The 20,079-nt window shown below is 36.5% G+C and overlaps 5 protein-coding genes across 23 annotated transcripts; 2 read left to right on the top strand and 3 right to left on the bottom strand.

The window, feature by feature from the left end:
- Positions 1–758: 758 nt before the first annotated feature.
- On the top strand, positions 759–5,291 carry pea (ATP-dependent RNA helicase pea). Its single transcript, XM_031973092.2, has 7 exons — positions 759–908; positions 1,218–1,343; positions 1,424–1,509; positions 1,577–2,314; positions 2,382–4,645; positions 4,727–4,907; positions 4,997–5,291. Exons 2-7 carry the CDS (start codon positions 1,250–1,252, stop codon positions 5,216–5,218), a joined length of 3,585 nt encoding a protein of 1,194 aa, XP_031828952.1. The 5' UTR covers positions 759–908; positions 1,218–1,249; the 3' UTR covers positions 5,219–5,291.
- A 148-nt stretch (positions 5,292–5,439) lies between these two features.
- On the bottom strand, positions 5,440–8,425 carry LOC116425425 (dnaJ homolog subfamily C member 1). 2 transcript variants are annotated; one of them, XR_004234681.2, is made up of 8 exons: positions 7,725–8,425; positions 7,552–7,653; positions 7,272–7,490; positions 6,956–7,197; positions 6,555–6,858; positions 6,265–6,483; positions 6,071–6,199; positions 5,440–5,996 (listed from the first exon to the last, which is right to left on the bottom strand). XR_004234681.2 is itself a non-coding variant. In XM_031973106.2 (7 exons), exons 1-7 carry the CDS (start codon positions 7,869–7,871, stop codon positions 6,134–6,136), a joined length of 1,299 nt encoding a protein of 432 aa, XP_031828966.1. In that variant the 5' UTR covers positions 7,872–8,423; the 3' UTR covers positions 5,440–6,133. The 2 variants fall into 2 exon arrangements, 1 of the variants encoding a protein (XP_031828966.1); XM_031973106.2 differs by having other exon boundaries at positions 5,440–6,199; positions 7,725–8,423.
- A 327-nt stretch (positions 8,426–8,752) lies between these two features.
- On the top strand, positions 8,753–18,136 carry LOC116425431 (leucine-rich repeat flightless-interacting protein 2). Of its 18 annotated transcripts, none has more exons than XM_031973123.2 (11): positions 8,753–9,167; positions 10,409–10,592; positions 11,169–11,295; positions 11,376–11,515; positions 11,614–11,877; positions 11,977–12,118; positions 12,197–12,322; positions 12,406–12,620; positions 12,703–17,396; positions 17,513–17,665; positions 17,924–18,136. In XM_031973123.2, exons 2-9 carry the CDS (start codon positions 10,509–10,511, stop codon positions 12,811–12,813), a joined length of 1,209 nt encoding a protein of 402 aa, XP_031828983.1. In that variant the 5' UTR covers positions 8,753–9,167; positions 10,409–10,508; the 3' UTR covers positions 12,814–17,396; positions 17,513–17,665; positions 17,924–18,136. The 18 variants fall into 18 exon arrangements, with proteins under 18 accessions (XP_031828983.1, XP_031829063.1, XP_031829131.1 ...); XM_031973176.2 differs by lacking the exon at positions 8,753–9,167 and adding an exon at positions 9,394–9,574; XM_031973159.2 differs by lacking the exon at positions 8,753–9,167 and adding an exon at positions 9,394–9,597.
- Positions 14,141–16,762, bottom strand: LOC116425910 (uncharacterized). Its single transcript, XM_076364652.1, has one exon. The coding sequence runs from the start codon at positions 16,760–16,762 to the stop codon at positions 14,231–14,233; it is 2,532 nt and encodes an 843-aa protein (XP_076220767.1). The 3' UTR covers positions 14,141–14,230.
- Positions 17,684–19,929, bottom strand: LOC116425931 (lipase 3). The gene is made up of 8 exons (XM_031974254.2): positions 19,783–19,929; positions 19,392–19,590; positions 19,166–19,280; positions 18,844–19,090; positions 18,610–18,768; positions 18,450–18,534; positions 18,218–18,360; positions 17,684–18,086 (listed from the first exon to the last, which is right to left on the bottom strand). Exons 1-8 carry the CDS (start codon positions 19,927–19,929, stop codon positions 17,928–17,930), a joined length of 1,254 nt encoding a protein of 417 aa, XP_031830114.1. The 3' UTR covers positions 17,684–17,927.
- Between the last annotated feature and the right edge of the window lie 150 nt (positions 19,930–20,079).

Raw genomic sequence — 20,079 nt, 5'->3', positions numbered from 1 at the left:
TATAAAGATTGTTTACTCACCGAAGCATGGAGAACACGAGGTACCGGGATAAGTGGTTTATTGGATTTCGGTAACTACGTAATCTAGAAGTTGATTTTGCATGAATTATTAAGGAGACAATAGTAGAAAGGGTAGAAACTAGATTATTAGTAACTAATAATTATAAATCTGTTGTTAATCAAGAATTTTCGTAACTTTTGTAACATTCATATCGTGCTGCGTTACAAACATTGATACAATTATCGATTACGATCGAATGTCACTTGAACATTGTTAAATTTGCTAAATTTTTAGATTCACAGCAACTTGCCACACTAAATAACACATTCCTCTAATTAGAGTTACGTTTTTCTGTTATAAAAATGAATAAATATATTAACTTACACTCCCGCATTCACTTAGCACGAAATTCTACTTTTAGTGATTAGTTATCTGAATGACTGTGGCACCATAGTCTTGTTCTGTTAATGTTAACTTCCTTCATTACCAACACATATAAAACCTGTAAAAAGAGAATTATAATTTTCCCAGTTCATAGTTAGATGACGCCACCAGTCACTTTTTTAAGTTCATTTCACTTTCTCGTTAAATCATTAATAATTGTAGTTTTTAATACAAACTTTTTGTACAATATACATTAATTAATATTCTTTAAAAATAAAAGATTAATATTGTTTTTCTTTTCATCCCTTTTCATGAGATTCGAAATTGTAGTTACGGGGTTGCCCGTTTAAATGCGCCACAGCTCGGTTGCCTCTCTTTTACTACCATGTTAATATATATCTGTTCTTTTTAGTGTTGAGTTGTGCAGCTATGTTCATGTAAAAACATGTATGCTGTCGATGCTGTCGATATTACTGAGTTCTACTGCTGCGTTTGTGTAAAATGGGATTAAAAAGAACTTTGTGGTATGGATTGACTTGTTATCTGTTCAGTTTGAGAAAAGTTTAACATTTTTCATTTACGCAAAAGCATTATTCAGTTGTGTTTATAGTACCATTTAGTGTATGATGAAATGAATGCGTCTTTCATGTATAATTTTTAAGCTTTGCCATAGAGGTTGTGGTTTACTTGATCAATAGTAAACATTTTTTCCAAAATTTATTGTTTTAATGTGTGTACGTTTTTCTCATACTCATTTTGGGAGATGTGGCTGATCAAAGTTGATTAAACGTGCATCAGACCCAAACATTCACCTTTTTCTATTGTGTTTGCAGAGAATATTAGAATCTAAAATAAACACTCAAAGATGGATGAAGTTTCGAAACTTGAACACTTATCATTAGTATCAAAGATTTGTACAGAATTAGAAAATCATTTGGGATTAAATGATAAAGACTTAGGTAAGTCTAATAATATTTATCGAATACTAAAAATTCTATAAAGCTGTCTCATAGTTTCATGTATTCTGTTTATATTGCAGCTGAGTTTATCATTCATTTGGCAGAGAAAAATAATACCTTCGACAAATTCAAAAAGGTTCTGCTGGAAAATGGCGCAGAATTTTCAGTGAGTGGTTTATATGAACTACATTTCATTTTCTTTTTCATCCTATAACATATGACCATTTTTTCAGGAATCATTTATGGCTAATCTTTTGAGAATAATACAACATATGAAACCGTCCAAAACAATGCAGGACAAACCTTCATTATCTATAGCTAAACAAGACGAATTAGCTCAGAAATTCCCTGCCCTGGCTATACCAAATGAAGAGCCGAAGATAATAGATGGTAAAGAACTCAAGGATGATGATATAGTTAGTAGTGCAATGGCAAGCTTGGAAGAATTGGCACCATCGAACAAAAAATCTAATAATGAAAAAAAGGTCAGCCAACCACCGGATAATGATAAAAAGAGCAAACATTCTAGAAGAAGCAGATCAAAAGATAGAAGAAGACACAGGTCGCGTTCGTCTAATCGCAAAGATAAAAGGCACAGATCTAGATCGCGTTCTAGATCTAGAGATAGGAAACGTCATAGGTCAAAGGATCGCAGAAGATCCAGGTCACGGGATAGAAAGCCTCGTGAACACAGAGATAGACATTCTGGTAGACACGGGTCAGATAGATCCAGGTCAAAATCCATAGAAGAGCTCTCTATGGATCCAGAAGTTGGTAAAATTTATTCTGGCAAAGTTGCCAATATTGTTCCTTTCGGCTGTTTCGTACAATTGGAAGGCTTAAAACGTAGGTGGGAGGGACTCGTTCATATTTCACAATTAAGGAGGGAAGGAAGAGTTGCCAGTGCAAGTGATGTGGTATCCAGGGGTCAGAAAGTCCTCGTGAAAGTCCTCAATATTGGCGGACAAAAGGTATGAAACAAAACACATTATTTTGATTTAATTTACAATGTCACTTACTTAAATGAAACATTCGCAGGTTTCCTTGAGCATGAAAGATGTTGATCAAGAAACAGGCAGAGACTTGAACCCGGTAGTAGCCGTCGCTAAAACCGAAGAAGATGAAAAACATTTACGTAATCCAGACAGACCAACGTCATTATTGGAATTGCAAGGCAATTGGGACGAAGATGAAACTTGTTCTAGGAAGCGTGTACAGAGACTATCATCTCCTGAGAAGTGGGAGATAAAGCAGATGCTTGCTGCATCTTGCATCGACAGGAGTGAATTGCCCGAGTTCGATATGGAAACTGGAATTCTTCCTCGTGAAGACGACGAGGAAGAGGACGTAGAAATTGAACTGGTAGAAGAGGAACCACCTTTCCTACACGGACACGGTCGAGCGCTTGGAGACTTGAGTCCTGTTCGTATCGTGAAAAATCCTGATGGTTCGTTAGCGCAAGCTGCAATGATGCAAAGCGCATTAGCAAAGGAAAGAAGGGAACAGAAAATGCTGCAAAGGGAACAAGAAATGGATTCTGTTCCCACGGGTCTCAACAAAAACTGGATTGATCCTTTACCGGAAGCCGAGAGCAGAACTCTAGCAGCAAACATGAGAGGAATCGGCCTGCAGACTCAAGATCTACCCGAGTGGAAGAAACACGTAATAGGTGGAAAGAAATCGTCCTTCGGAAAGAAAACGAATCTGACTTTGCTCGAACAACGTCAGAGTTTGCCGATATACAAGCTGAGGGACGATTTGGTGAAAGCTGTAACGGACAACCAAATCTTAATTGTAATCGGCGAAACAGGATCAGGGAAGACTACTCAAATCACGCAATATCTGGCTGAGGCAGGATTCACAGCGCGAGGAAAAATCGGCTGCACGCAGCCTAGGAGAGTAGCTGCCATGTCCGTCGCGAAAAGAGTAGCGGAGGAATTTGGTTGTAGATTAGGTCAAGAAGTGGGTTACACGATTCGTTTCGAAGACTGCACGGGTCCGGAGACTAATATAAAGTACATGACTGACGGTATGTTGCTTCGGGAGTGTCTGATGGATCTTGACTTGAAAACCTACTCGGTTATAATGTTGGACGAGGCGCACGAACGCACAATTCACACTGACGTTCTGTTCGGATTGCTGAAGCAAGCAGTCGGAAGGCGGCCAGATCTGAAGCTTATTGTGACCAGTGCTACCCTAGATGCTGTGAAGTTTTCACAATACTTCTTCGAGGCTCCTATTTTCACCATTCCTGGCAGAACGTTTGAAGTCGAAGTGATGTACACGAAGGAACCGGAGACGGATTATCTGGACGCTGCGTTGATAACTGTAATGCAGATACACTTGAGGGAACCACCAGGGGATATACTTCTTTTCTTAACCGGTCAAGAAGAGATCGACACGGCTTGTGAGATTTTATACGAGCGAATGAAATCTCTGGGTCCAGATGTGCCGGAACTCATCATTCTGCCAGTGTACTCGGCGCTGCCTTCAGAAATGCAAACTAGAATATTCGAGCCAGCTCCGCCAGGCTCGAGGAAGGTGGTGATAGCTACAAACATAGCTGAAACAAGCTTGACCATCGATGGTATTTATTATGTCGTGGATCCAGGTTTTGTCAAGCAAAAAGTGTACAACTCTAAAACAGGAATGGACAGTCTCATAGTGACACCGATCAGTCAAGCAGCTGCCAAGCAGAGAGCGGGTAGAGCTGGTAGAACTGGTCCAGGGAAATGTTACAGACTTTACACGGAGAGAGCTTACAGAGATGAAATGTTGCCCACGCCAGTCCCAGAAATCCAACGCACCAACTTGGCAACTACAGTGCTACAATTAAAAACGATGGGCATTAATGACTTGCTGCACTTTGACTTCATGGATGCGCCGCCTGTAGAATCACTTATCATGGCTCTGGAATCCTTGCATAGTTTGAGCGCGTTAGATAACGAAGGCCTCTTAACCAGATTGGGGAGAAGAATGGCGGAATTCCCATTGGAACCTAATTTATCCAAGATGCTGATTATGAGTGTGCATCTGCAGTGTTCCGATGAAATATTGACAATCGTCAGTATGTTGTCCGTGCAAAATGTTTTCTACAGACCAAAGGATAAACAGGCATTGGCTGATCAAAAGAAGGCGAAGTTCAATCAACCAGAGGGTGACCATTTAACCTTACTGGCAGTCTACAATTCCTGGAGAAATAATAAATTCAGTAATGCCTGGTGTTATGAAAATTTTGTACAAATCAGAACACTGAAACGTGCGCAAGATGTTCGCAAACAGCTGTTGGGTATTATGGATAGGTAATTGATTATTCATATGATATTGAAATATACATAACTTGATTGCAGTGTATTATTAATATATTATATTTTATTCATCAGGCATAAATTAGATGTTGTATCTGCTGGTAAAAACACTGTGAGAATCCAGAAAGCTGTGTGTTCAGGCTTCTTCAGGAACGCTGCGAAAAAGGACCCCCAAGAAGGGTACAGAACATTGGTGGATAGTCAGGTAGTTTACATTCATCCGAGCAGTGCTTTGTTTAATAGGCAACCTGAATGGGTAAGTAAATTGAAGATCAAGTTCTCCGATTTTTTTTTACGACAAGAAATAGACGACTAATTAATTCGAATTTGTTAATGTTGCTACAGGTTATTTATCACGAACTAGTACAAACCACTAAAGAATATATGAGAGAAGTAACAACCATTGATCCAAAATGGTTAGTGGAGTTCGCTCCGGCATTCTTTAAGTTTAGCGATCCGACTAAACTCAGTAAATTTAAGAAGAATCAGCGATTGGAACCACTTTACAACAAATACGAGGAACCGAATGCTTGGCGAATATCCAGAGTCCGCAGAAGACGTAATTAAGATATTTATTACACAATCTGTAAATAATTTTGTACAGAGTTTCATATTACATGAAAATAAAAAACACGTGTAATTAGTGCAAGTCCATTATAAGAAAAAACTCTAAAATCACAGGCATTGCGATATTCGTTTCTTTCAGTTTCTATATTCGTGTATAATACAAAATTGAATGAATTACTGTAATATCAAATGAAATCGGGAAATACATTTACATTGAAATAATATATATATTTACACTAATCTTTTCGATAACGCTTCTTTTCTTACACCGTAAATCTTATAGAATAAAGTAAATGATAACGTTTATATAGAACAACTGTGCATTGCATAAATGTATAATATTAAATTAGAGAATCGATAATATTTCTAAAAATATGTGAGATGGACTGCATTTTACGACATGGTACATCTCATTTTAACAAATGCAATGCAGATTATGCGTGATTAATCCTCGTTACAGAAATAGCAAAGTATTATGTGCTGTGATATTGTATCATACACTGTCTTTTGTATTTGTGAAGAAGTGAAGTGCATAATTAGATGAATGATACCGGTACAAGTAGAATGTCAGTCTCAAAGAACAGGAGAGTGTTCAATCATTATATTTTGTCAGTCTTTTCCTCTTAATTAATTATTAAATTTATTAAATAAATACATTCTCCAGAAACATTTAATAATAGTAAGAGCAATATCTCCTCTTTACGTATAAAGTTCTGTCACTCTTAATGCAATTATATTTTAATCGTTTAATTTTTGTATAAGAGAATCCTTAAGAAATCTGTAATTCATTCATATGAAATGTTGTACAACAGCCTTGGAAATATTCAGTTTCACGAGATATAAATTGAATACCATTTCTGGACTTGATTGTATGGACTACACGTTTTGTCGAAGGAACATCTTGTACATGGCAGGCTACTGAGTTTGTTGCTTCTTTTTAACTAATTCCACCAACTGCCTATACCTCGTTTGGCACTCGTCCTTTAAAAGAGAAACACGGAATTTTATCTGAAAATGAATTGTACTTAAATATATGAATACTATACCTTTGTTTTCCCTTCAACGCAATTCGCTATCTTTTCCCACCTATCTACAGACCCGCCTTTACGATACTTTATAAGCGCTGCTTCGAACGCTTTTTGCTGATCTTGACTCCAATCGTTGGCATTATCTGCGTTTTCAACACGCGTTTTTATCTTTTTTGGACGTTCTTCTACCACAGTTTCCTCCTGAAAGGAGCCGGGCTTTAAGCCTTCATCTTTCACCTGTTAAAAACATATTCTGTAAAACGTTCATTCAGTTAAGTATTCAATATCTAAATAATGAAAATAAGCACCTTCTTTGCCATGTATGTTACATCTGCAACTGTACGATTCATGGTCTCTGCAATCTTATCCCATCGCTCTGGTGTACCACTAGGGTATTTTTTCACAAGTTTTATTAGTTCTAATATGTCATCATCCACCCATAACGCTCCACTGGATGCAGTTGCTTTTTGATAAATATGATTAGTTTGATCATTGGTTTTCTTTGTGACATCTTTGTAATTGTTACCACTCCTTTCTTGCGGAGTGAACGCAGGTCTCCGCCTTCTAGTACGAGACACGGGCTCGATTTCTGGTTGTTCATTCTCTTGTGCTCTAAAATAGTATATACAGAAATTCTAAGAACAAAAGCGAGAAATAATAACTATAACAGGAAAACATTCTAGTTTGAAATTAAACATTCTTCACTCACAATGCCTCCTCTTCCTCTTTTTTCCTGCGTTTTCTTTCTTCTAGTAGATTAAACATTGCACGCACAATACTGGGTATGGATAAAGTAAAATTTACAATCCATCGTGGAAATTGGAATGGAAGAGTATTCCAAATGCTCGGCGTAGGAATCTTTTCCAAAATATCTGCTAAATCTGGTACATCCATTTTCCCCTTTTTATTCTTTTTCTGCATCTTTTGAAGTTTACTGCCTAACACTTGCTCCTACAATGTATACGGAATTGCTTCATTACCGAATTTAACGCAACCTTCTTCAATATTATAGACATTTCACATACATATGTATATCTCTTCTCAAAGTATGCACCCCATGCTACTAGATATTGTCCAACCGTAAAGACTAAGAATAAAATTATACTTAATTCTACAAGCCCCATTTTCCGCACATGGCGGTAATAATATACAGCCGACCGCCAGTTTGGCAGTCCATTCACCAATACATTATCGTAACGTTGCCGCTTCCCAGAATCTTTCAATACATCATATACAGCAACTAGCTGAAAAAATGAAATTTTCACATCGGTTTTCCTTAAGATTTCAATAATTTTTCGACATTACCTTCCTAAACTGCTGTTCCGCGTCCTCCGCGGAGTTCTTATCTGGATGCAACTGTAGGGACAGTCGCCTAAATGCCTTCTTAATCTCCGAGGCATTCGCGGTCTAACAAAACATATGAATCAGTATCAGCATTTAATCAAAGAAAACAATGTTGTGCCGAGAAGGAAACAAACCTGTGGGACACCGAGGACATCATAAAAGTTTTGATTGACTTCTTCGACGACATCGAACACCTCCAATTCGTCATTGTCCCAAGCGTTCGTGAACTGATACACGTCGAGAAAACATAAAACACCGAGAAATAGAAATGACAATTTCATTTTTTTGTATTCTCTGCTACGTATGTACAACCATATTCATCGACGACTTTCACATTTAACGCGTTCTGACGTGTTCACGCGGCAATCATCGCTTCTGTCCCCGACGTACACGTCGGTCAAGAAATAAAGGAAAACACGTTAAAACGGAAAGTGCCACATCGCAAGCTTCCAAAGAGGTTACGTTGTTCAGGAAACGTAGGCTATGTGTGCCGTTGAAGTATGGAAAAAGTGGGATTCCTATGATGGTGTGCGTGTGTGTCCGTGTTACATAGCGACTCAAGAGACCTCTGCACTTTGCACGGTCTAAAGATCCGTTCTAAGGTCGCGACATTGTATTTCCATTATTTATTATTCCATAACAATTTCCTGCTTTCCATTGGATATTATAATAAATATTACACAATGAATTTACAGTAAACCATCAACTGATATCTATCACAAAATATTAATTCATAATAAACATAGAAATATAAATATAACAATACAAATATAAATAGTAGCCTAAAACGTGAGTTTACAATACACTAAAATAAACTGAAAGAACGACAGCGATTCTGCCACGTGAATTGTCTATCATTGGTTCATTTGATTTCAAGGAACGCGTGTTACTTTCGCGCAGTAAAGGAAAAATATCTCGATATTTTAAGGTTATGCATCCTCTAAAATTTATTCGCAGCCTGGTACATCCCTGTACGCGATAAATTCACAGGAAAATCGAATAGCATGCGAAACCTCTCCTTATAAGAACACTTCCTAAAGGACAGTATACATATTCGCAAGGTGAACGTTCACGATTCGCAGGCGACGGTATTGCCGGTAAGGGTGCTGGGGAGAAGCAGGGAGACGATTGCGCGACCGGCGCACAGATGACACCACCGATTTCAGTGATTTGAGGTGCGGCGCAGACCGTGTGCGTGCTTTTGCATTCGCATGCATCACCGTTCCGGGGTGCAATTCTATTCGATCGAAAAATGTGTCTTCCGCTATATTTGAGCGCGACTCGGCGCACCGTTTTCGCGACCGTTCGCCTCTGAGGGATCGCGTTCCCCGTCCGGTTCCTGTGTCACGTTCTTGCGTTTCACTAGACACCAAATCTGTCCCGTAGCATTTTATGGGCCGTGTTCGACTCTGAACCGCATCGTTAATACCCTAGCCGCGGATGGTCGTCGTGCCTGGCGAACTCATCCGATTTCCCATCCGATTGTATTTATAGTGTCTCCTGGTTTATTTTTGCACGCGGCTCCTTTGGAAAAAAGGATGCAGCTATCCGCTGGCTGACAGCGTTTCCTTGTATCCGTAAGTCTCATTTTACCAAAAAACACAGCCACGAGATACAGTGGGAAAAAAGACTTGACGATATACAGTAAGGTCTTATTTGCATGTATTCGGCTGTCATGTGTGGGTGTGCGGGTCTCTGTTAAATGTACGTGTGTACGTATTTTGTATATATGTGCGTGAGTGGGTGTGCGTGCGTGTGCATATGATATATATGTATATGTGTGTATATATATATGTATGTATATATGGATAGATATACATATGCACATATATATGTATATATATGTATGCACCGAGGAATATGTACAAGTTTACCACATTATATTTCTGAATTTTCAATTTCCGTGTGTAGATCATTTCACATGAAATCATTAGGGAATCGTTGACGACGTTGATCTCTTGTTACACCAAGTGCAAGCAAATACGTAATTAGAACTGTACCGCAAAGGTGTTATTCTTAGCGTGAAAACATTGTAACGTTAGAACTCGGAGGACCGTTTTTATCTGTGCTAAATTCAATTTTCTTTTTACTCGAACGCGAACACCGTCGCGTGTCGCCGGGGAGTTGTCAACTCGTTGTTCGCGGATAAGTTGGAACATGATCAGCACTTCATACGTACAGTGTAACTAATAAAAATATTTCGTTGGCATCGCATTAATATCATGAACGTTCACGACATGTAACAGACAATTAACATGCTCGTTCGGATGAGAACAGAAAATGGTATTTCTGGTAAAAAGTTTCAGTGTACATGCATTCAGAAATTCTTTACTTAGAAAGTAATGCTTCTTATCTTGTGTGATAAGGAGTGCCTTTCTTTGCCGTTACACTCAGCATACTGGTTCACCTTAACATTCAAGATAAAGTTGTACTGATAACAACAATAGCGCATTTGTAAAATATTTGGTTGCGTAATATACCATTGGTGTTCAATGTTATAATCCAGGTAACAGTTATCACTGTGGCAGTAAGGAAGTTAGTCCTTTTGCTACAGTGTGAACGACTATATCTGTCTTACGATATCCAATAAGATAAGGTTCTAGGACTTTTTCGTATTATATTTTTCAATTACACCAACGTCGGTAACAAAAGGATTAACAGGTTTTTGTGAAATGTCTTTGCCCAAATGCTTTATAAACGTCATTATTATCTTCATTTATATAATATGTTCATCGGTATTGGTCATTGTGCATATTCGTCACGCTTAAAAATATGCTCACAAACTTCTCGCTCTAGCATATGTCCCTTTGTCCTTTAGTGTGGTGGTTTGTCTTCTTGTCCGGTGAGAGACGTGGATCTACCTAGTGCAAGTCGCTGGTATCCAAGTGAAAAGTATATAGTAAAGCACAGAAAAAAGAATGGAAGCAGCAATAGCTGGACGTAGGCGGACTGCCGCAAGACATTCAGCAGAGGATCAGGCTCTTGATCAGATAGCCAAGGAGGTATGGCCTGATTATTTTACAAGTATACAACACAATGGAATTAGGAACCAGGAAATAGAATCGCAGAGAATCTTTTATTCCCTATGAGAATTCATGTTGATAAGAAAAAATATCACCTATACAACAATTACCTTAACAAGTAAAATCAAATTAATACATGTTGCTATACGTATGCTTGACCTTGGTGTTTACGTGTATGCATGGTTGTGTTAGGTGGGGGATTACATCATTCATGATAAGTACATATATGTAACCATAAGAGTATATGTACAAAGAACAAAGGAAGTAGTTGAAATTTTCATACATAGACAAGGCATTGTACATATCGCTAACATAATTAGTACCGAATCTGTTGATACAATTAACATAATTAATATTAAAAGTAAGTATTTAAAGCCAATTCATCAGGCTTTGCATTTATACGTATACACGTCGTTTTCACACGAGTTTTAGTAAATTAAACATATCATTACATTTATGAGAGTGTTTGTATATCACGTGACAATGTGTTAATAATAAATTGAATGTGAAAATATGTTTTTGGTAACAGGATGGATTTTCCATACATACTTTCAGGCAGAAGCTAGATTAGCCGCAAGGAGACAGGCAAGAGCTGAAGCAAGAGAAATACGAATGCGTGAATTAGAAAGACAACAAAAAGAGGCAGAAGAGAATGCGGATAGAGTTTACGATATGTGTTCAGGTATGCATTAAATTGAAAAGTGTATGGAAATATCATTTCATTGTAAAAAGGAAAAAATAGTTTTCCCTTAATTGTTTCAGCCGATGTTAATAGAACAATGAGAGTAACACCGGATTCCGTAAGGGCATCGCGTCTCCTTACGAATTCTAACAATTTTCAATCCAGTCGTAGATCTTCTGAAGATTCTTTGGAAGATGCTGGCCTAAGTAGAGATCTTAGGGTACTAGTTTCTTTTATTTTTTTTTTGCTCTTTACAACACTCTATTTCAGGGCCAAGAGTAACGATACCCGATACATTTACCAATATCTTCATTTCAGTTAGAGCTGAAGGAGTTCGAGGAGAAATTTAGGAAAGCTATGATAGCTAATGCTCAGTTAGACAATGAAAAATCTTCTTACGCCTATCAAGTTGATTTGTTGAAAGACAAGTTGGAAGAATTAGAAGAAACAGTTGCACAACTTCGTAGAGAACTTAGGGAAAAGAACCGAGAATCCGAACAATTGAAAAGAATCAGTCAAAGATTAAAGGAAGAGTTAGACATATGCCATGCACAATTAATAGAAAGAGATACGCTTATACAAGTATATATACATATATACATATATGATTAATACATCATAAAATTTAATCAGAATATTATTACTTGAAGTACTTCGATTTCAAAAATCAAATAATTTTAGGAAAATGGTTTAGTTATTCTCGAGGACGAGGAGAGTGAAAACGAAGATAACGAGGTTGAAAATGGTCCACGTCCAAGACGAAGAGTACTAGTCAGTACAGAAGCAGCAGAATTACTGCAGAATGCTGGAAAGGGTTCATTAGGTACCGGATTACAAGTAACAATCAAAGAAATCTATTCTTGTTTTCAATCAAATGAAATATCGTCTGTAAACCTTGCAGATGTTCGGCTGAGAAAATTTGCTTCTGAAAAGAAGGAATTACAGGATGAAATACGGCATTTAAGATTGGAATTAGAAGAGACCAGGAACCGTATTAGGTCCGAGAAATCGCCTGGTTCAGTATTAGGTGAATGTTTCTATAATACGCATATTGTTTCATTCACGTGAAATTTCGTTCCATTGTTTTAATACTGTAATTTATTTTGACAGGTTGTTTGTCAGATTCCGAGGACGTGCAACGGGAAGCGAATAAACTGTTAGCCGATTACAAATTCAAGTTGCAAAAAGCAGAGCAAGATATGTCAACATTACAAGCCACTGTAGCTAGGCTAGAGAGTCAAGTGATACGTTACAAATCAGCTGCGGAGGCATCAGAGAAAGCGGAGGATGAATTGAAAGTTGAGAAAAGGAAACTTCAAAGAGAAGTCAGAATATATTTCTTACTCAATTGCGAGCCATTTTGTTCAAGGATGATTCTTAAATCAATCATATGACGTTTCCTTATAGGTTAGAGAGACTCAAGGCCGCGTTGAAGAATTAGAGACAGCAAATTCTCATCTACAAAGGCGATTGGACAAACTTAAAAACGCAAAATCGGCTCTCCTGAAAGAGCTTTGACGGGACGGTTTCTATGGATCTGTACAATGAGTCTGCCATTTCCTTCTCTATTCTGCAAAAACCGTGTGCCGATGTTGCCTGGACATAAATATTACTTAACACATTGAATATAATTTATAGAACAAAAAAAAAGAACTTGAAATACGCATAATAACGTTATACGATTTTTAACTGATTTTCGAAGAAAATGTTGCCGCGAGCACGGGGTCTTCAAAATGTCTACCCGAGGCGCCATGCTCGCATAATTTATATTTACTTAAATTGCTGTGAAAGGAAGTTGCTGTTTTGTATTCAACATGTTCTTCACGATATACTAACCATTGTTCTGCGTTTCTCGGCCGGGAAGAGAACAAAAAAAATTAACAGTCTTTTTTTCTTTTAATGCATTTCAAGCGCTGAATTTGTAAACGATTATGAAATCGATTCGTAATTTGTACATTATTTGGAGAAACAAGCTGGCTTGTACATCATACGTGTGTAAATGTTCTCCGTGCTTTCTATACTTTCTCTATAAAAGACAACTTAGAAATGTAGGTATAGGCAACATCGAATAAAAGAGCAACAGCAGCGTATGTTCCCAATTAAGACAACATAAATAATTGCAATCCAATGATGTACACGTCAGCGAAAAAATAATTATATGGATAAGTGTAATTTGTTTTTACATCGAATAATTTATAAATATATTTCTAAAGATACGAGATATTTATAACTTCTATAAGAAACACGTTATAGTTGAGAGGAAAAAAAAAAGAAAGAAACAAGACATGAAACGGAAGCAACGATGTTCGTTTTCTATTTATCGGGACTTGACAAAGCATTTTTAATTTTATATCGCATTTGTTATACACCGGGAAACTTCGATATCGGAATCCGCATTTGCTCTCGCATAAAATTTTAGAAGTTTCCTTTAGTACCGATCGTATTACCAGGAATTCAGTGTTCAAAACTTTACAAGGGGTTTCAAAAGGTATGGTCATTTGGACTAAAAAAAGAATGTTTATATGAGATTACTGTGAAAAATTTATTGTAAGGCGATTTAATAAAATATCAGTGAAATAATTATTACAAAATTGGGCCTGTTTACCGACGTAGAGTTTTATTCAAATCGATTTCCCTTGTAATCTTATAAAAAAAAAGCTACGGCCACGTTCCTTTGTGTCACGTATATGTAGTAAAAGATGCAATGTTTCTTTAAAGATCAAGCCTAGTCCAGACTAAGGCAATTGTCCATGGAGAATTGTCTTTCAGTCTGGACTAGGCTTTGCGTGTTAGATGGCAATAACCAGTTATGTAAAAAAAAAAAAAAAGAAAGAAAGATGTAATAAACAAGGATATGTTAATAATATATTCGCTACATATACTTAGTACAATCATGAATCATAAAAATATCTTTTATCTTAAACTATAAAAGCTCTCAAACTTGCGGCGTGTTTTTCAATCTGCTCTTGCTTGCCCACTTGGGATCTTTAGGGTTGGTTGGCATTTTAGTGGATTTCAGTATGATCATTGGCTTGTATACTGGCATCGGTGTCGCTTTCACCTCTGCTAACTTGCGAAGCTCGGCTCTTTCGGATTTTTCTTTGAGCAGTCTAAGCTTTTCCTCTTCCTGTCGCTTTGCTTCCATTTCTTGCTCTCTCTTTCTTATCTTCTCGTCGAATTCCTCTCGTTTCTTCGCTCTTTTATCGCTGTTCAATTCTAACGCAACGGTCTTCTTTTGATTACCCTTCACCGAGTCTTTATCGTTCTCATTGTCGCTGTTGTCTTTAAGCGGTTTCTTATGCGTTTTGTTGGTTGCTTGCTCCTTCGTTTCGCTTTTCTTTTCTTCGTTCGCATCGATAATATTTGGCTGCTTGTTCTCTTGATCGACAACGATTTTAATTTGTTTCGTTGTGCATTCTTTGTTCACGTTTCTCTCTTTGCTTTGTGTGTTCTCTTTAGACAAACCATGCACCGTTACAGGTTTAAAAGTCGGCGCAGGATTGGCGTGAAATACACGCGACTTCTTGTTATTCTCCTGGATCTGTTTAACAAAATGTTCTTTCTTCTTAGCCAAGCCCTTATCTCTTTCGGCGAAACTAAAAGGACACGAGACCACTGTTTTTTTCTTGTCTACAGGTTCTTTAACCGAGTTTAACAGTTTCGAAAATTTTGGTATGGGCCTCGCGTGGAACCCAGTTTTCAGTTTATTTGTTTCTTGCTCCTGTAAGTTCTTCAGTTTTTCTTCCCTCTTCATCTGAAATTCCTTGTTGCGTGCCTCAAAACTGTACGGCAACACGTTTGACACAGATCGTGCAGTATTATCAGTGGACTGTTTGGTGCATGCATCGTCTTTTTTAAAAATACTGGAGGCACTAGTGGAACGACTTATTGCTACAGTGTTTCTCGGAGTCTGTAGTTTATCATGTTTTCTAACAGTTGATGCACTGACAGAACGATTCATTGGTAGAGTGTACTTATAAGTTCCTTCTTTGTTTTCCTTCTTAGCAACATTTGAAGCACTGATAGAACGAGTTATTGGTACAGTAGTCTTATGAGTTCCCTCTTTGCTATCTTTCTTGGTAACGTTTGAGGCACTGGTAGAACGATTTATTGGTGCACTGGTCTTACGAGCCTCAACTTTTATATTTTTTTTAGTCACACTTGAAGCACTGGTGGAACGATTCATTGAAACAGTACCTCTATGACTCTGTATTTTATCATCTTTTTTAACAGTCAAGGTATTGGTTGAACAAGTTACTGATACAGTGTTCTTATGAGTTTGTATTTTATCATCTTTTTCAACAGTCAATGCACCAGTGGAATGACTTATTGGTACAGTGCTCTTCTGATCACATTGTTCTATTACTTGGGGAACTGCTGTGTAACGTGTTTTCCTTGACTGAGTCAATTTAAACTCCTCTGTGATAGTAACTGGTTTCTTTACAACCTTTTTTAACACGGATGGTCCCTTTAAAATATTAACAGGAACAGGATTCGCTTTTATTTGATTTTTCTTCATCTCTTCAAGTTCCATAGCTTCCCGTTCCTCTTTACTCAAAACATTAGTATGTCTTACTCTTTGCTTAGATCTTAATGCAGGAGAAATTGGATGAGTCAGTTTCAATGGGGACCGTTTTAATTTCATTAAGGGACCTGGCTTCAAGTCTTTTTTACTAATGGTTCGAAATCGTTGAGGTGTTCCATTTTGGAATTTAGACACTGCTTCTGCCATACTTACAAATTGATTTGAACATCTACGATATTTCATCAAACTTCGTCTACGATATTGACATGTAAGCACTTTACGTTGCGATTGCTTAGTTTTAAAGATATCGGACTGCCTCCGCTGTGCTGAAACAGTTTTATAGGGTAATTCTTTGTTCAAAGGATTCGCTTCACCATACTCAGAACAATTATTAACTTTTGCATTTGCTACTGGGTCACTGTTTATTTTTTTTAATGCATTTTGTGTGTTAGCTTTCTTTGAAGGTTTACGAAAGATGTTATTCTTCATTTCAACAATTGCACTTTTCCTAATTTTCTCAGCTGCTGCTTTAAGTCTTTGTGGCTCCGATGTTGCTTTGAACACAGAAGTTAGATCAGCTATAGAAACATTCCATGCATGATAAAGTTTATTAGATTTCGAGCATTTTGTATCTTTCTTTACGTTATCATTATTTGTCTCTTTTGCAGGCTGTTTTTTATTATCATGCGGTATGAAAAATACCATATTAGTACACTTATCTTGTGCAGGTTCTAAACTATCATCGAATTTTGTTTCGGTAATCAATGATTCCTCTCCCAGATTTTCTTCATTAGATGGTAAGGATGAATCAGATTTCAAATTCGATTTCAAATACATTTGAGCATTGTGTATTTCGTGCTCTATCTCGAAATAACTGTCAGAAGGCAGCTGTGGACTGCAAGTGAAGTCTGCCCATTGCGGAGCACAACAATTGTCCATCATATTAATGTATAATAAACCAAATTCTTGAGAAAATGTTACAACGAACTACCGTCAACAGCTGAACAATATTCAAATATAATCTGTAAGGAGGAGTAAACGTGAATTAAGTCGTACTTGCTTCATACGTAATTAAATTTCTACACATCATTAAACTGCGAATGTAATAATTAAAACTGTACCGTTCCCACTAATTCTTATTGTTAATTATTCGCTTCGTTTGATCATTTTGTCACCACTTTTCAAACAGCCCACACCGTGGGAACAAAATGCATTGAAATAAAATATTTACTTTCCGAAGACGGAAAAAGCTTCCACTCGGTGTACGTTGGTCAAATTTAAGTTTGAAATTTTTGAAACATTCATTCGATTGGCTGAGGCAAAACAGTACGCATATGACAAAAGTAAAATATCTCTAGATCTTGCTAGCTGCATCAAAGGTCAATAGTCAGTATAGACAACCGTAATACAAAATTTCTATAATTTTCAATTTGAAAATAATGAATGGATCTTTTAAATAATTCATTTGAATATTAATTTATCTTGTTCCTGTTTTTTATGCTTCAATACGATATATTATGAGTGTGTATGTAAAGCGTATATGTAGTACGCATATCTAGCACATATAGTAATAAATGTAAATATAATACGTATATTATAAATTTGATAAATTAAACTTAAAAATGTTTGATTAATAATATAATTTTATGAACAATTATTCTATACATTTTAAAAGATATTTCTATTCTTAAGGAACTATCTTTCATCTTTGATGAGAGGGCACCACCTGTTGCTTAGGAATGGGGTAATGTTTACAGAAATATATTAATCACGTTACTTTTATTTGTTGTAACTACTGGTACCATGAGGGTTTGTTTATATTTGAAAAATCAACCGATTAACAAGGTAATAAAACATGCTTCGTTTTCGTTAGAAAAAATATTTATTTGCTTTGTAAACTTCTAAACTTATTATACAAGAATACAAAATTTTGTACAATTGTTTTAAATCAGTGCAACTTAATTCTTGGATTAACAACAAATGTTATTGTTATTTTCTTCTTTATATTGCTTATATACAATCATTTTCAATACTGTGACAAAAATGATGTATGTGTGAAGAAGTATCTTTGTTCAAGCAAATAATATATAGTCTCTTTTGTAGAAATTTATATGTTTCCCCTGTGTACTTCCATACGACTCAAAACTCTGTTGTATAACAATGTATCAACGTCTTTACCCCACACGAAATCCAAATGGCTGAAATCTTTTAATGGTACCATGAACTTCTGAGCATTAGGCAGCTCCATGTATAATTTTCTTATGTCCTGCAAGAATATAATAATAATAGAAGAGAAATTCTATTTGATTTTGGAGGGTAATTATATGTGTATTCATACTTCAATGATATTAGAAGTAATTACTTTAACAATGTACTTTTTCAGAAAACAAGACAAACCTGTTCATTGACCAGTTGATCCTTGCTACTATAAAATATGTAAACAGGTATCTTGATATTGGCAACATTATATTTAGGAGGACGAGCTTGACCATATACTCTTAGGTTACCAAGAAGGCCATGATCGTATTGTACAAAACCTCCTGAAAAAACAGGCGATGGTAATATTGAGTTTTCACTGAAATTGGCTCTTGTTATTATTACAAAGCTGTGGAATACTATTGTTACTAACCGGAATTGATTAATTGTGCATAGTGTACAAACTGTCTAACAGCTGCTCCAGCAGGATCATATTGTGCTACTTCAGGTATGAGAGTCTAAAAATTAAAGTTAGCAATGAAATATTGTTTATATTAGAGTACATATGCAACAAAGATGTATTAAATAGTCACCCTGTTTAGCTGTCTGTAGCTTGGTCCACCGACAAGGAATATTATATTAGTACACAGTTCACTTGTAATTGCTTCATCCTGGCAAGCGAGTTTAGCTACTTTTTGTATAAACTCACTTGTTGGTTTAATTTCATACATGCCTATCAGATCTGTGAGTTTCTGAAATTTGATTGAATCATAACATTTAATCTACTTTAAATTATAAAATGAATAGTAAGTAAAGCTGAGTTTTACCTTCAAATCTTTGACAAGAGGGGCCAAAATTCGCAAGGCAGGGTTAGTTGCTTTCTCCATAAAAGATGCCGGAGCTAGAGGGAATGCTGCCTCTATTTTCTCTTGATACTCTGGCCGTTCACTTGCCATCACTAAGAATGCAGTGCCTCCTTGACTGTGTCCAACATACATGAGCTTCTTCTGTTTACTAACCTCTAATATGTGATCGATCATTGCTGGAAGATCATATATTCCTATCTCATGCCAGCTAAAAGAACATATGAATTGAAAATGCGTAAGGACAGTCTAAATGAAGAAATTTAATTGAAACTTATAGAATTACCTGAACATCCAGTATTTCTCATCTTTAGTGGTCATCCACTTATGTTTTCTGGAGTACCTATTACCACGTACATTACCCAACCACACATCATAGCCCCAATCTGCTAATATGTAGCCTACAAATAATAGGAACTCTATTTATTGACATCTTATGTAAAATAATTAGATCGTTTTGCTACTGTATTAATACATTATTTGAATTAATTATATAAGTTCTGTTGACATACCTAAACTCTTTTCAGGTATTCCCATCACCCAAGTGGCAGAACAATCCATAAGACCATGAACAAGCAGAACGGGAGGCTTGTTGCTTGCAATAGGACTTCTCTTTGATCCAACAAGTCTATGCATTTGTAGGATGTGTCCATCCTCTGTGACAACCTCATGAGTTTCACCCAGGTATCCATATTTCTGTCCACGTTCTGCCTGTATAGAAGATAATATCATTACTAACTCAGGATGTCTCTCAGAAATAAAAGACAATATTTTAATTCAAAGTTAAATTATCATTTTTTGTCAGATTCAATTGCAAATTATAAATGACTTTTCAAATCTTAGAATATCAAATCTTAAGAATTAAATAAGTTTCATAAATCTTAATTAGAAAAATTTACTAACAGGGATCGGTGCTTTTGCAAATGGGAAAGCGTCCAAGTCTTCATACTCGGGGTTAATATCATTAATTAACCCATAATTTTCCTTGGATAGTGGTACTCCCAGTACCACTGGAGCAATGCAGCAGAGAAGAGAAAATAGAGGTAACATTGCTACACAGTGATACTGCCCTCCTAAACATTGATGCTCTCTTGGTTCCAACCATATATAGTGCCTTTTATCAAGATACAGATTCGTGTATAAACATACTTGATTATATTTTTATCAGTGATTAATTAACTTGTTCCTGTTGGTAGGAGA

The sequence above is a fragment of the Nomia melanderi genome, chromosome 2 (genome assembly GCF_051020985.1).
Source record: "Nomia melanderi isolate GNS246 chromosome 2, iyNomMela1, whole genome shotgun sequence".
Classification (NCBI taxonomy): domain Eukaryota; kingdom Metazoa; phylum Arthropoda; class Insecta; order Hymenoptera; family Halictidae; genus Nomia; species Nomia melanderi.
The sequence above is the reverse complement of the archived record's forward strand: the minus strand, read 5'-3'. Positions and strand labels throughout refer to the sequence as shown.

Excerpts from the sequence above, each read along its gene's own strand:
- LOC116425431 (XM_031973123.2), top strand. The coding sequence starts at position 10,509 with ATGGAAGCAGCAATAGCTGGACGTAGGCGGACTGCCGCAAGACATTCA. Across the intron at positions 11,296-11,375 it reads AGTTTACGATATGTGTTCAG|CCGATGTTAATAGAACAATG; the intron begins GTATGCATTAAA and ends TAATTGTTTCAG. Across the intron at positions 12,323-12,405 it reads ATCGCCTGGTTCAGTATTAG|GTTGTTTGTCAGATTCCGAG; the intron begins GTGAATGTTTCT and ends TTATTTTGACAG.
- pea (XM_031973092.2), top strand. The coding sequence starts at position 1,250 with ATGGATGAAGTTTCGAAACTTGAACACTTATCATTAGTATCAAAGATT. Across the intron at positions 1,510-1,576 it reads AAAATGGCGCAGAATTTTCA|GAATCATTTATGGCTAATCT; the intron begins GTGAGTGGTTTA and ends CCATTTTTTCAG. Across the intron at positions 2,315-2,381 it reads TCAATATTGGCGGACAAAAG|GTTTCCTTGAGCATGAAAGA; the intron begins GTATGAAACAAA and ends AAACATTCGCAG.
- LOC116425425 (XM_031973106.2), bottom strand. The coding sequence starts at position 7,871 with ATGAAATTGTCATTTCTATTTCTCGGTGTTTTATGTTTTCTCGACGTG. Across the intron at positions 6,859-6,955 it reads AAAGAGGAAGAGGAGGCATT|AGCACAAGAGAATGAACAAC; the intron begins GTGAGTGAAGAA and ends ATACTATTTTAG. Across the intron at positions 6,484-6,554 it reads TAACATACATGGCAAAGAAG|GTGAAAGATGAAGGCTTAAA; the intron begins GTGCTTATTTTC and ends TGTTTTTAACAG.
- LOC116425910 (XM_076364652.1), bottom strand. The coding sequence starts at position 16,762 with ATGATGGACAATTGTTGTGCTCCGCAATGGGCAGACTTCACTTGCAGT.
- LOC116425931 (XM_031974254.2), bottom strand. The coding sequence starts at position 19,929 with ATGTTACCTCTATTTTCTCTTCTCTGCTGCATTGCTCCAGTGGTACTG. Across the intron at positions 19,591-19,782 it reads TTGCAAAAGCACCGATCCCT|GCAGAACGTGGACAGAAATA; the intron begins GTTAGTAAATTT and ends TCTTCTATACAG. Across the intron at positions 18,535-18,609 it reads GCTACAGACAGCTAAACAGG|ACTCTCATACCTGAAGTAGC; the intron begins GTGACTATTTAA and ends TTTAATTTTTAG.